General features: G+C 38.4%; 1 protein-coding gene across 1 annotated transcript; it reads left to right on the forward strand.

Annotated features, from left to right (window-relative positions):
• Positions 1-1,587: 1,587 nt before the first annotated feature.
• On the forward strand, positions 1,588-14,015 carry nlrx1 (NLR family member X1). Its single transcript, XM_055045698.1, has 12 exons — positions 1,588-1,675; positions 2,166-2,221; positions 4,047-4,144; positions 4,350-4,740; positions 5,742-5,973; positions 6,658-7,822; positions 8,436-8,619; positions 8,851-8,946; positions 9,348-9,434; positions 10,010-10,261; positions 11,705-11,912; positions 12,631-14,015. The coding sequence occupies exons 2-12, from the start codon at positions 2,202-2,204 to the stop codon at positions 12,766-12,768; spliced, it is 2,871 nt and encodes a 956-aa protein (XP_054901673.1). The 5' UTR covers positions 1,588-1,675; positions 2,166-2,201; the 3' UTR covers positions 12,769-14,015.
• Positions 14,016-14,312: the final 297 nt, after the last annotated feature.

Below are 14,312 nucleotides of genomic sequence, written 5' to 3' on the forward strand. Positions count from 1 at the left end.
TTGCACCCACCCCTACTGTTTGGGTGAATTTGACCCAACAGTCAAGTTGAAGGGTAAAGAAATGTCAAAAATACAAATAAAAAAAAGTCCAATTCCATATGTTTTCTTGCAGCTCTGAACCATATTTCACCATAAATACTCTCTTTATAACTCAGGTTCAATTATAAAAATCACCCTTTGAAAAAAAATCTAAATGTAGTATAAAAAAATGACAAAAGATACATTTCAAGGAAATTATTGTTTTTTGGTGTCTAGTTTTTTTTTCAGTGGATATGAAAAAATGTTAATTCCATTTTTTATGTCCAAATGAGTAAATGTCGTCATTGAGATTTATGATAAATATGAAAAAAAAACCATCATTGCACAAATATTGATTGAAATGTTTAGTATTGGAATTAATAATCAGATACAAAAATCTTTTGGAAGAATTTTTTGGGTTTCTATTTTTTGGGTTACTATTGCGTGATTAAACACTCCCTGGGTCAAAATGACCCACAAACGTTATTGCTGAACATAACAGGAGGGTAAAATATCACTCATAAACTTTCCATTTTGCAACTCCAAGGAGCCTACCAGAACCTATTTTACATGTCATAAGCATGTGTTCATTCCACAAAGGACTACAGCCACAAAACCCAGAAAGTACTGGAGCTGTGACTCCAGAGTGACTCCGCTGTTGAGAGGTTAGGCTGAAATAAAAATGCTATTCTATCAGCTGGAAATTAAAACCAAGCCTCAGCCCAGTGTTAAAAGCCCAGTCCCATGCAACTTTCCAAATGTCTCAATCCTGATCAAACTAAAAGGACTGATTTTCTGTTAACATGCAGCAGGTTGGGTCACTCGTGGCATTGTGCCACAGTTGTACTTTTCCTTTGTAACATTTTGGTGAAAAAGGTGTGAAGTGGAATTGAAGTCATGAATCATTGGTGTGAAAGACAAAGTCAAGTCCAAAGTTTTTCATAATTTCATTAAGTGAGCTGCGACCGACCAACCAACCGACCCACAGACAGACCTGTGGAAGTGACTGCAGCTCTGGGAAAACAGGAAGACTGAAAAAACAGTCAACTGAAAATCAACTGTTTAGTACAGTACCTGTGCAGAATGAAGTCTGCAGAGGTAAACAGCTGAAAGGGAACAGGACTTTCACTGAAGCGATTCTAAAAACCACTAAACTGGTGGAAGAACTATAAACCTAAACATTCAGCAATGATCTGAAATGGAAATAATAAACTTTAGGAATTAAACTTAAATTACCCAAAACAATCAAGTCATTCTCAAGTCATGTATCAGGGCTATAATGTGTGAGCAAACACATTATATATATATATATCTAAAAATATATATATATATCAAAGTCATTCAGTTGAATAATTTCTCATTTGACTGCCTTTTACAAATTACTCTCTTACATATAGTGACTTTAATAAAATAAACGTTCCTTTCCTTCTCCTGAGTTATATTTTCATTGTACGATATAAACTTTATTTTGACTGTAATCTATGTGCCACTTTCATTGTTAATAAAGTTTTGCAGAAAAAAAAGCCCACTATAAAAGCTCTTCCTGTTTTCCCAGAGCTGCAGTCGCTTCCACAGGTCTGTCTGTGGGTCGGTCGGTCGGTCGCAGCTCACAGCGGGGACTGACTGGACGCCTTCATCGCACCGAGTCAGGCGGCAGGTAAAGTCTCGACAAGGAGTTTGAATGTGTGAACGCAGACCAGCTTCCTGCTCTGTAGGAACTTCCTATTAACGAGGCTCAGCTGTTTGTCTTCATGGTTGTGCCACCGACTTGAGCGCGAGCGCGCATGTAGTTACTGTGTGGTTGTTTTGTGCACCGAACTCATATCTGCACGTCAGATTTTGGTATACGTACCTTTATATATATATATATATATATATATATATATATATATATATATATATATATATATATATATATATATGTATATATATATATATATATATATATATAATAATCAATATAATATATATATATATATATAATATATATATATATATATATATATATATATATATATATATATATATATATATATTAAAAAGCCCAACAACAAAAAAAAACATTCTGATCACATATCCCTCAAAAGAGACAATACAATGTTATGTTTTGTTTTACACCTAATATTCCTGTTTTGCTTTTTGTGCAGAACCATCTCTGACCGAAGGTAATAATAACACCGAAAATGATGAGCTTTCTACTCAGGTGAGTGAAACAGAGTGATGTACTTTTAGCTGGCACAGATTTGTACAAATGAAACCAGATTGTGACCTACAGGAAATTAAGAGGCTCACCGTTTAACATTAAATCAGAACAAACTTCTCTTGTTTTAGGTCAGTTAGAATAATCACATTTTTTATTTATATTTTTTTGCCAATGATGATTGAAAACATATATGAGAGATGTACTTATTAATGTCTTCAAAATCAGAAGATTTGGTACATACTGATTACTATTTCATTAAATAATTAAGGAAAACTTTTGATAAGTTGGCACATTTGAGTTGACTGAAACCAAACCTGAAGAATAAGGAATAACCCACAATCTCAGGAAGAGAAATGTGGAGCTGCAGAAGTCCTGTGAATCCTTGGGAACATTTTCCAGATGTTTGCAAGCTCAACATTTGTCATAATGCTATACAAATATAGGCTTGATGGGAATTTTGGTATGTTTGTGTTCCATTTCATTTCTTGATTTTTACAGATCTGACTCTAAAGTATGACTTGTAAAACTGAACTGAGCTTTACAAAAAAAAAGTGGTTAACCAAAATTAAGAGCCATATATATTTTAGTATTATTGATATTTTAACAGTTCAATGTTAAAATTGATTCTGGCACAACCGGACCTTTAAGACCATTCAGATTTTTATATGGTCCAATTTAAAATGAGTTGTAACAAGCCAAAACTTGTAACCTGATTGAATATGACTGTAAATTTGTGGACAGTTTATTAGAATAAACTTCAAATGAACACTCTGCATCTCCTCTAACTCTATTACATCAGCGCACCAACCTTCTTTTATATAGTAGATTACTATTCTATTTTCCTGCACCCTTTTCTTAGACAGCAGTGTGTACTTTGCTGTGGACCGTCACCATGGTGTACAGACTTGAGCTGGTACATGAGCACAAAGTACTGAAACTGCTATTCACAGCACCACTGAATAACATAGAGGATATTGGGCCGTCCAACTCATTTTAAATTGAACCATATAAAAATCTGAATGGTCTTAAAGGTCCGGTTGTGCCAGAATCAATTTTAACATTGAATTGTTAAAATATCAATAAAAGTGGTTTATTTCAGCATTCCATGAGTGTGTAACATCTTTCTATACTGATCGGTCCAGCCAGGATTTTTTGATTGTGTTTGTGTTTTTTTGCAATCAAAATTACAGATTTTGTGGTGCTAATTTAGAAATATTTGTAGCAACGTATGACGTTAAATGTGCTACTTTTTGTTTGAAACAGTAATTTTTATCAATCACTGTATCAATCACGGACTACAACTTAACATCAAGTATGGCTGAGCCTTACTGAGGATTTAAAGATTTTAAAGCCAGCAAGAAAAATTTGTAGTAAGGTCAGAAAAAAAATACATTTTGTGGAGGGACTTGTTTTTCACAAGTTCCTTATTTTGTATCTGGAGGCCAATCTATAAATCGAGAATCTATAAATCAAGGCCCAGGTGACAGATTTGGCCCCAGGCCTTGAGTTTTACACATGTCATAAAGAGTATTATTATATGTTATGTGTTATCTTGCTGCACTTTAAAAACCTGTGTTTTCAAGCATGTCTGTAGTTTTTTATTTATTTTAATTTAATGAGATGGTTTTGGCTTCACAAAATCTCATTTTAAAAGTCAACATTGGCTTTAATCTCTTGGTTTTTACTGAAAAGGTCCTGTGTCTATAAAGAAAACTAGTCACCCTTGACCCAAAATCTGAAGTTCAACTTGACCTTTAATTAAAAACAAGAACAATTTGCTCGGGTTTAACCTAAATTAACAGGTGATACATGTTGTGTATTCCAGACAGCGAATTCAACTTCCTGCAGCATGGAGGTGGAAGAAGAGAAGAGAGGCGTCTTGTTGTCACTGCATGACTTTCAGCACTGTCTCTTCTCATCAAGGTACTCGACTCTGTTTCAGTCTGAAGACTCTTAGACAAAGATAACAGCAAACTGCTGCCTTTGTTCCATTGCAGTATGTAAAGACAAAGACATCGTATCAGATTCAGAGTAGAATCTGATACGATGATTGAAGAATTCAACAACCCCTCTTGGATAACATTTAAAAACATTTTTTACACAGATCTATTTTTTCCCCCTCTCATAGATCCTGTCGAGATCCACAAGAGGAAACTTTTTCTGTGGTTCAACCACCTTCCCAAAGAGGAGAAACAGTTTGGAGGTCTCTTCAGCCCAGAGACCATGCATGTAGATCCACTTATTGTAGAAAGAAGGGACGAGGAAAGGGCAGGACTGCTCCAGTCACCATACAAAACCCAGACTTCCTCGAGCCATTCACTGACTGTGGAACAGCTATTTGACCCAACCGATGCCTGGAGTGAAGGTCGTGGACTCAATGTGCTGCTGTATGGTACTGTGGGAACTGGGAAATCTACAATAGTTCGAAAGCTGGTGCTGGACTGGTGTGCTGGAAAAACAATGACTCGCTTCAAGTTGCTGCTTCCTTTCACATGTGAAGACCTCAGTCAGCTGACAAAGTGAGTGAACTCTTTGCTGTCTACAGTCTTACCTGTCACATGGACAGTGAAACTAAAACGTGACTGTGCACACCTAGGTAGTGCAAACAGTTGCTCATTCAGGAGATGGTAATGCTAAGTTCTTAGAAAGAAGACAATTAAAGTTATGTTATTTCTTGAGGCAGGTCACATGTAATCCAAAAGGTTTCTGCAGTTCTAAATATGGTTGGAAGGAACAGACTTAAAAGTTCTAGTCACCACAAATCCACTTGGACTTTCTGGTTCCACTGGGTCCAACATAAACTGTGAGTCACTAGAAGTCTGCAGCATTGAGCACAACAGGTTCTGACAAACCCAAGAAGAAGCAAAGGACAAACATGAGAAAAGAATGTTTCACTTGTGCTTACCCAGCTGCAGGTACTTTAGTGCATGTGACAATACATTTTAATTGAATTTCCTGCCAACTGAATAAATTCTGATATTACTCATAAATATTGAAGCCTAGTAATGTGTATAAAGTGTTGGATTAGCAATAAATCTTTGAAACCGATACATTACAGGGTTTCCCCAAGTGTAATATAAAGCAGGGTAGGCATTGCTTGTTTTTGTTTTTATAAACAATAAAAATAATTTTGAAAATTACTTTTTAAACATAATCCCACTGCAAGTGTCTCTGCTGCGCTGATCATCTCAGAATGGTTCCTGAAAGATGCATCGAACAGGACAGGAAGCCTGGAGGATCTTGATTTGGCTTTTGTAAACTCTATAGTTGTGGGTTTAATTTTTGTCTGTAATATATTCCTAGTAATATTTTTTTTACATTTAATGTTTTTGTATTAACATTTTTAAATACAAAAACACAATGAACCACAATGGCTGGTGGACAGCCTCAGCCTCACCAGGCTTAGCAAGTTTCCTGGGGGAAACCCTACTTTAGCTGGGCCTGTGTTTTGCTTTTGTTTTTAACTTTCAATCAAACCTTGCTGTTTAATAATGCTGTATCATTATCATCTCTTAAACAGGGCGGTTTCTTTAAGAGATCTGGTTGCCAGGAAGTATCTTCATTTGAAAAACCACCCTTTACTCAGTGGGGATAGAGACCAAGCTAAGGATGTGCTTTTCCTCTTTAATGGGATGGAAAAGATGCAACTGGACTTCCGAATCGGGTCCTCTGAGCTCTGCAGCGATCCCAATGAGCCTCTTCCACCAAGTGTACTCATTGTGAACCTGCTGAGGAAATATCTTCTTCCTGAGGTAAACTGTTGCCCATGAATAATGTCTTCTAGCCTTTTGTTTCCAGTTTCCCTTTTTTTCTTATTTAGGTTTATGTGCAAAACTCAGCCATAAGTCACCTTAAAGCAAAACAGTTAAAGACTAGGAGTACCACACAGATTTTGACGTGTGTGATGTTAAATGTACATTGAAACTAGATGGCATATATAGTTTTAAAAAATTTAATAAGTATCTAACAGTCCCCTTATAGACTGTCAGAATCACCAAAACCATTTTATTAGAGTAATAAATTATTCCTCTTCTTTTTTTAATGAAAAGAAAGAAGATTCCACAATGTCCTGTCGTTAAGGCATTTGCCACATTTGAGAAAAAAAACTTCTACTTATAAGAAATATCAGAATCAATTGAACATTTCATAAAGTTTCCACTATCTGAAGCTCACAGACTCCACAAACTTTGAAATCTCGTCAAAAAGCTTATCTGACCAGCATACGTGTGTTTTGTTTATGTAGTTGACAATATTATTTAATGTAAGAGAAAAAGACATGGTGCTCAAACCAAATTATAAATACAGTAGATTAAGGGTTAGCAGATATTGTAAAAATATTCCTTGTCAAGGAATGCATGAAGTGTAGTATAATTTTGAAATGTCCAGTTGTTGTTGTTTTTTGTTGGTGCAATAAACTTCTTTGCTCTGTCTCATAGGCCAGTATCTTAATGGCCACCAGACTGTCTGCTGTGGACCACATCCCTCAGAAGTACGTGAGTCGTTACACACAGATTTGTGGTTTCAATGACCCAGAAAGCCAGCGTGCGTACTTCACCAGCCGCCTGCTGCAGAGTGAAGAAGCAGCACACAACAAGGAAGCCCAGACACTGATAGAGCTCCTTTACCTCAATCTGCAGAGTGAAAGCCAGTTGGCTGCCGCTTGCCTTCTTCCGTCTTACTGCTGGCTCACGTGCGCAACCTTACACTTGCTTCATTTTACCACTCCTCAGGCCCCAATTCGCACTCTGACTGGTATCTATACTAGCTTTTTTCGGCTTAACTTTGGGGGTGAGGTGCTGGGCACAAGAACTGGGACAAGTCCATCTTCTCAGGAGTATCAAAGTTCTTTAATGAGGTATGTTGTCCTTACAGTCGGAAAACTTGCGTTTGATGGTGTGATGAACAAGCGCACATCTTTCTCAGACAAAGAACTGGAACAGTGGATTGGTGGAAAGACCAAGACGGACGAGGAGCTACATCAGCTGGCCGTGTTCCAGACTGATGTGCTAGACTTCTTTCTGGCTCCTTGTGTAAAGAGAGGAAACCATTCTTCAAAAGAACTCAGTGAAGGCGATGAGAAGCTGTACGTGTTTGCTGTCCCAGCCATGCAAGAGTACCTCGCAGCTCTCTATGTAGTTTTAGGGGAAAACAAATCTGCTTTGCAGAAGCTAACCAGCCAGGTGTCTGTAGCCATTGGTCAGGCAAGTGAGGACGTCAGTGCCCTCGTGAACATTCTGTCCAAGTTTATTCCACTCAGGCTCTTTGCTATATTCAACCTGCTTAAGCTTTTTCCAAAGCTTTATGAGAAAGTAAGCAGCTTCAACAAAGGCAAAATTGCCAGAACTATGGCAGCGGAAATGTTCCGCTCAGAAGACAGCCATAACAAAGATGTTCTGGATCAAGTGGAGCAAAGCCTGTTGGGAGTCCATGGCCCACAGCCACAACAGTTTGATGACAGGCAATCTTTTGAGCTTTACCCCATCTTCATGGGAGGACTGTTACAATATAGTAATCGGGTACTTCTTCAGCAACTAGACTGCAACATCCAAAGCACCACTGTTGTTCAGATAACACGTGCCCTCAGGAAGTACCTTGTAAGAGGTAAATACACACTCTGTCCAGTTTCTCATTGGTACATGTGAAGCCGATCTTATCGTTCAATCTTACCAACCTCAGCAAAAGTCTAAAAATCAACCACTGTTCTCTTCTGCTCTCCCCTGAAGGCAGTTTGACTGACAGACCGGTACACCAGGTCATGTCTGCATGTTTGCAGTTAATCGTCACCCCCTGTTACCAACAGAGTGACTTTCTTGTTGTATTTAGCAAATTTCAGAAAAAAAAAATTCAGACATTGGGGCCAAAGTTAGAATCCGTAGGTCATGCTTTTTAAAGATCGGTGATCGGCCAGAAAACTGCAGTTGGTGCAGCCTGATTTGAAACTTACTACAAATCCTTAATCATCCAAACAGATTGTTAATCCTACAGGCCAATAAGTATTTTTGAGTTCTGACTATAAATTATACACAACCATTTCAGCACAGAGTATGAATGGTATAATGCCCTTATTAATTGATGAAGAACGGAGTGGCTTTTTTAAAAGATTTCCACTTGAAATAAGTAATAAGTTTTGGAAAAAATGCTTTACAACTGCAAATTACAGTTTACAACTGCCTTTAGTAAATAATTTAGCAAACAAGCTTTTTCTTTATTCCAGAACTAAGTAAGCCCCAGCCACCAGAGGAGCTGATGGATCTACTAGTTCTTCTGTATGAGTTTCAGAATCCCAGGCTGACTGTAGAGGTGCTGTCCTCAATCAACAGCATTTGTCTAACCAACATTCGGATGACTTCACTCAAATGCTTCATACTGAGTTGTGTCCTTTCATGTGCGTCTTCAAGGTAAAGTTCATTTTTTCACCCATCTGAAAAGGTTGTTTAAGCCAATAAAATCTCTTTTTCCTCTCTAGAAAAACTGCTGAAAAAACAACTAAGATCTGAGTTATATGTTACAAATACAAATGAAGATGTATACATTGTTTGTGAAAACTTGCAAACTAAATTTGTAAATAAATTTCAAATTGAGCTTTAGACTCTGTAAAAGTGTGCTGCTGTTTTGTTTGTTTTTCACAGTTATCGCCTAAAGAAGCTGGACCTGTCCTCCTGCCTCCTGACTCATAACATGGTGCAGATGTTGGAGCCGGCTTTCAGGCATGCACAGAGACTCAAGTAAGTCCAGATATCGACGGAGGTCTATCTTTGGCACAATCTTGAACAATATGTGTTTGGCATAAAAAAAAAATAGAAGCAGTTAATTTATATTAGAATGGTATGAAAGTTGAAATGACCATCTGTAACAGAGCAGAGAGGTTTGCTGTTTTTTGCTTACTGAAATGGGTGGAAGTGGAGCTGTGGGTCCATCTTCATCTGGGAGTGAGAAAACCTCCTTAATATAACAATAACAGCTTCTCCAATTCAAATTGAACCAGTAAATGAGTGTTTGAAAATCTGAATGTTCAATCTATTTTCTAACAAGAATTGACTCTGTAGCAGAGCCATAATTAGTAATTTTGTGCTGTGTGTTATTAACAGTTATTAGCTGTTCACATCATTCTTGTTGTTGATTTCAGTCTGCAGTTCAACAACTTGGGTCCCGATTCCTGCATCCTTCTGAAAGATCTGCTTCTGGACCCTAAGACCTGCATTAGTTCCCTACAGTAAGACACTTATGTCAGGGTTCAGCCGTGGGTTTGTGTTCGGCCAGGAGTTATTCAAATCCTAAAGCTGATCGAAAACCTTTTAGAAATTCTCAATTCAAATTTTCTCATGAAAATGAGATGGAGCATAATTCTAAGTGAGGAAACAGCAGACAGGCTTATTTTTTCCTGGAAGACTCTTCACTTCTTGTCTGAAAGGCTTTTTTAGCTCTGAATTTGGCAGGAAATTATAGGTTCTTGGGTCATTTATTTATCTTTGTTCATTTCTCTTTTGTTCTCTGCCAATTTAGTACTGGTGGGGCCAGTTCTAAATAAAAATTTTCAATTGAATTTAATTGAGAAAAAGTACATAAAGAAAAATAAATGATCAGCCAGTACTATTGAACATTTTAAGGTTGGTTTTTCTTTTGAAAATGTCCAAAATCTTTTGAGATATTGTCTGCAAAGAAAGGGTAAGCCAAAATAAATATACATTATATTAAGTATATTAATTGGCATTTTCATCTAATTAATTCTAATAGTGGTAGTGTTTCTGATTTCATGAGCTTGTCTCAGCATGTGTTGTTGTCCTCCAGGCTCTGTGATAACCCGCTGCAGGACTCTGGAGTCTGCATCCTGCTGGAGGCGCTGCCCCAGAACCAGTCTCTGACCTACCTGTCCCTGATGCACACTGGGCTGGGCAACAGCGGGGCTCTGGAGCTGGCTGAGAGGCTGCCGCAGCACCCAGGGCTCCAGGAGCTCAACGTGGCTTATAATGGTATCAGCGACGAGGCAGCTGTGGCTCTGGTTGACGCCTGCAGGGAGCATCCCACCATCCACACCTTACAGTATGTGTCTCCTCACTGCACTCATCATCTTTAGAAGTAGTTCTGGTTGGATTTCATTTCCTTCTTTTTCTCTACTGCTTCATTGAAAGACAGTGAACATTTACACAAAACAAAAAAAAAACCTCAATGTTTTGCAGTAACAAATTGAGTGTGAGACATGTATGAGCTTGAGAAAGAAAAACAAACACAACAGGAAGTAAATAAATGCTTTCAGAAGGTTTCAAAATCAATTTAGAGGGGTTTGGTATGTTAGCAAAGCTGTGGTATGAGGAGTTACTCATTGATTCTCAAATGGTGCTGATTAGTAAAATGCAAACAGGTCAGTTTAAGGGTAATAATGTCAAGCAATGGACAGAAACACAGAACTGCTTCTAAACTGTTTTCTAAGCTTTTTGAGGATTCAGGGTGGATGCATTGTCTCGTAATCAGAAAGTGTGTCCTATTCAGGGGAGCAAATGTTTATGCTACTCTGTCCAGAAAAACAGAGAAAGCATCAAGGTATTCACAGCAATTTACAGATACTTCCATATGAAGCCCATCTTATCCCACGAGCTTTTCTTCCTCACCAAAGGTCTAAAACTCAAACATTGTTTTCTTCTGCTCTACGATGAGAAGTTTGACTGTGAACAGAAGTCATGTTGTTGTGGGGACCACCATCTGACGCTGTTTTGGATAACATGTCTAATCAGTAGGTTGAGTCTCTGCTGTGGATGGGAGCATTCAGAGACATGAGGTGACAGGTTATACAAACAAATCTATATTTGTAAGTATGACTGTTTTTGAAATTGATTCAAATTTAGTAAAATCCTATGAGATGGGAGACTTCAGTTATTTGTATTTAAGTCGGGATCCAGACGGAGATGATTTCTGATGTTATTCCTGGTGCAGACAGCAACATGGCGGCTACCAGAACTGTCTGCTGAGACAATGGTGTGACCAACCATTAACATCAATAGAAAATGAAGCTTTCTCAGCCCAATGACTGGCTTAAACATTTGGTTTTCCATGAGCCAATGAAGGATTAAACCGATATGATCACAATGATCAATGTTCATAGAAAAGTTTTGAACTTCTGGTCACCTGAGGTCTGTCACCAGCTGTGTTTTTTTGCCAAATTAGCCAAAAGTTGCATTTATTTTTCTATTTTCCATTTATGCAATATCATAAAGTTAAGATTTAAATGCAGTACTATAAGTTAAATATAAGTTGAATACGGCATTGTAAGAAAATGTGTGAAAATGTCAATTTAATATTTTTAAAACGCATTATAATCACAATTACTTTTAGTAGAAATTGCCAGATAATCAACATCTGACCTTGTGACCTCATGCAATTCAGCTGAAAAACATCTGGATCTCCTGACCCCCACACCCAACATTCATAAATGTATTTTTGTGTCTTATAGGAATGTCAGTCTATGAATATGTCTGTGTCTCTGTGCAGCTTGTATCTTAATCCAATCACTGACGAGGGGAAGCAGTCGCTGTATGGCCGGGGTGTAACCGGGAACCAAGGCAACAACCAACAAGTCAAAGTCCTGGCGTCTGTCACTGAAGACTCGGACGTCTCAGGTGGTTGGCACCCCATACTCAGAGTGATACAGGAGAATGCTTCATCCTGGGACCGCACACAGGTCAAGCAGCAGCTGAAGGTACGCAGCCCCACCGGAAAACTGCAGGAAGGTCAGAGCAGAGCAGCGTCCAGCTCCTCATCCCAGGACACTGACACATAGAAAAACATTTTGCTACGTAGTCGTTCATCTTATTATTATTATTATTATGAGACTGCACTCTGCCTTCACACATATTTTAGCTTAATGTGACTGTTTTTATTCAAAAACCCAACCATTGCCATAAATAAATGTAACGCATTTGTTTAAAAAGTTGGGTTATTGTTTAGGTTCAAAGCTGCAAAACAGCAGAATGGCACAAACGGGGGTCATGACCTCAGGATATGATCAGGGCCTGGTAGAAGCGTTCAGCAGGTGAGGGTTCTGTCCACAATGAAGTCACAGTTTTAGATAAAACACAAGGATTGTAGCTGTTAGGATAATCAATCATCTAAAATCAGGGCAGCAATCAAAGGGAACTCTTTAAATAACTTGGATGGGACGAGGCCAACATGCAAGGTGGAGGTTCATTTTGATCACTGAGAAAACTCAACTGACTGAAAACAGTCCACACATGTAGCTGTAGCTGCAATCTCATAGTTTGCCACCATGTGTGGGTAAACGACCGAGTTGAGAATGAGCATCAAGATGTTTCTCCACAGAGCGATGGTGTTTCCTACACCCACCTAGTATCAGTGTTACTATTTGCTCACTATTTGTTCTCACTCTGAAATGCCTTTCCTCTCTTTCCTCTATAAAGGTTTTCCTCCAGGACCTGGAGTGGGGACGTGGGAAGCAAACAAGCTTCTGGAGGAGGCTTCACTTTCGCAAAGTGCAGAAAAAAGTCCAGGCAACTTTACAACGTTTAGAGAAGGACTCTTCTTCCAAGACCAAGTAAACCTCAAGAGGGTTCAGAAGAGCAGTTATTTGCACAACATTAGCATCTGTATTTTTTTAGTTTAAAAGGACAGTATTATGTATTCACCATGCACATAATGCCATTTTATATCAATGAAAGTACTGTTACCTTCAGTTGTGTTACAGGACTGTTTGAGAGTTCCTACTCTTTCTAACACTGTGCTTTCAGCACGTCGTCGCAGCATTTCTCCATTTGGCCTTTAACAACGTTTCACCAGGACTGAACTATGAAGTAACATGTATGAGCTGCTCTGCAGATGTGCGGCTCCACCAGGTGTCTGCAGCTAACTGCTGCTGCTGCTAGTCGGGAGGAGCTGGGGGTGGAGGGGGGCTGCTCTGTGAGGTTCACCTCAGAGCCTTCACTCCTAAACGTTTGATTTAAAGGATTTCTCAAACATGCATGAAAGAATCAAACCACTCTATGTATGTTTCTGATGAGGGAATAACATTATAACATGACATAAAGCTCAATAAAATCCATATTACATCATACTGCCCTTTTAACACTTATAACCAGCGGATGATCCAGTTTCACAGTATACACAGGATTTATTTAACAGCTGGAAGACAGGAACTGTTCATAATTGAGTTGTAAATGACAAGAATAGTTTTATGTAAATTAAATTTGATTGACTAGATTTTTTTGTACATTTTATGAAAATTTTTAAATGGAAAAAAACAGTGAAATTGAAAAAGTTAATTCCTTGGTTGTTTGGTTTTGAGGGTAAAGATCAGAATTAAACAGTAAAACATCAGGCTGGATGTGAGAAACGATTCTGTGATTTCTAAACTATGGATGCTTTAGCAGGGGTGCCAAACTCCAGTCCTCTAGGGCCACTGTGCTGTAGAGTGGCACAGTGGCCACTCTGTGCCACTCTACAGCACAGTGGTACTGGAATGATATGGCTTAATTACCTCTTTATTGTGTAGATAAGTTCTCCAGAGCCTTACTAATGACCTAATTATTCTATTCAGGTGTGGTGCAGCAGAGGCTCATCTACAGGTTGCAGGGCAGTGGCCCTCCAGGTCTGGAGTTTGACACCTGTGGTTTCATGGGTCGAATACTGAACTGAAATTCACTGCATCTCTTGATTTCTGGGATCCAGTTGGAATGTGTGTGTGATAGACTTTTATCTGTCTGTGTGCTCAGATTGAATTGTCTTTATTTTTGAAGTGTCTTGACACATTTATTGTTCATTTGTCGCATCAATAAACTGGTCTAACCAACTCAAGTTTATTTATATTGCACATTTCATCTATAAGGCAGTTCAGACAGCATCCAGCCGTCCATTATGCATTCTGTTAAATGTTATTATGAACTACAAACATTCAGATTAATGTTTAATAAAAGGTGTCTAAGCTGGAGGGCTTTCAGGCTGAATTTAAAGGAACTCTGCAAAAGCAGCTGCTTTGTTTAGAAGTTGTTCCAGATTTGTGCTGCATAGAAGCTGAATGCTGCTTCTCCATGTTTGGTCCTGGTTCTGGTGACGCATGAAATGCAGAGATCCACAGCTCAGGTGGGGA

Source organism: Poeciliopsis prolifica, unplaced genomic scaffold (assembly GCF_027474105.1).
Source record: "Poeciliopsis prolifica strain line A6 unplaced genomic scaffold, Auburn_PproV2 SCAFFOLD022, whole genome shotgun sequence".
Classification (NCBI taxonomy): Eukaryota; Metazoa; Chordata; class Actinopteri; order Cyprinodontiformes; family Poeciliidae; genus Poeciliopsis; species Poeciliopsis prolifica.

What these genes read in the sequence shown, in the direction of transcription:
- nlrx1 (XM_055045698.1), top strand. Translation starts at nt 2,202, where the DNA reads ATGATGAGCTTTCTACTCAG. An exon ending in CACTGTCTCTTCTCATCAAG is followed by an intron (nt 4,145 to 4,349) that starts GTACTCGACTCT and finishes CCCCTCTCATAG; the next exon opens with ATCCTGTCGAGATCCACAAG. An exon ending in AGGTCAAGCAGCAGCTGAAG is followed by an intron (nt 11,913 to 12,630) that starts GTACGCAGCCCC and finishes TCCTCTATAAAG; the next exon opens with GTTTTCCTCCAGGACCTGGA.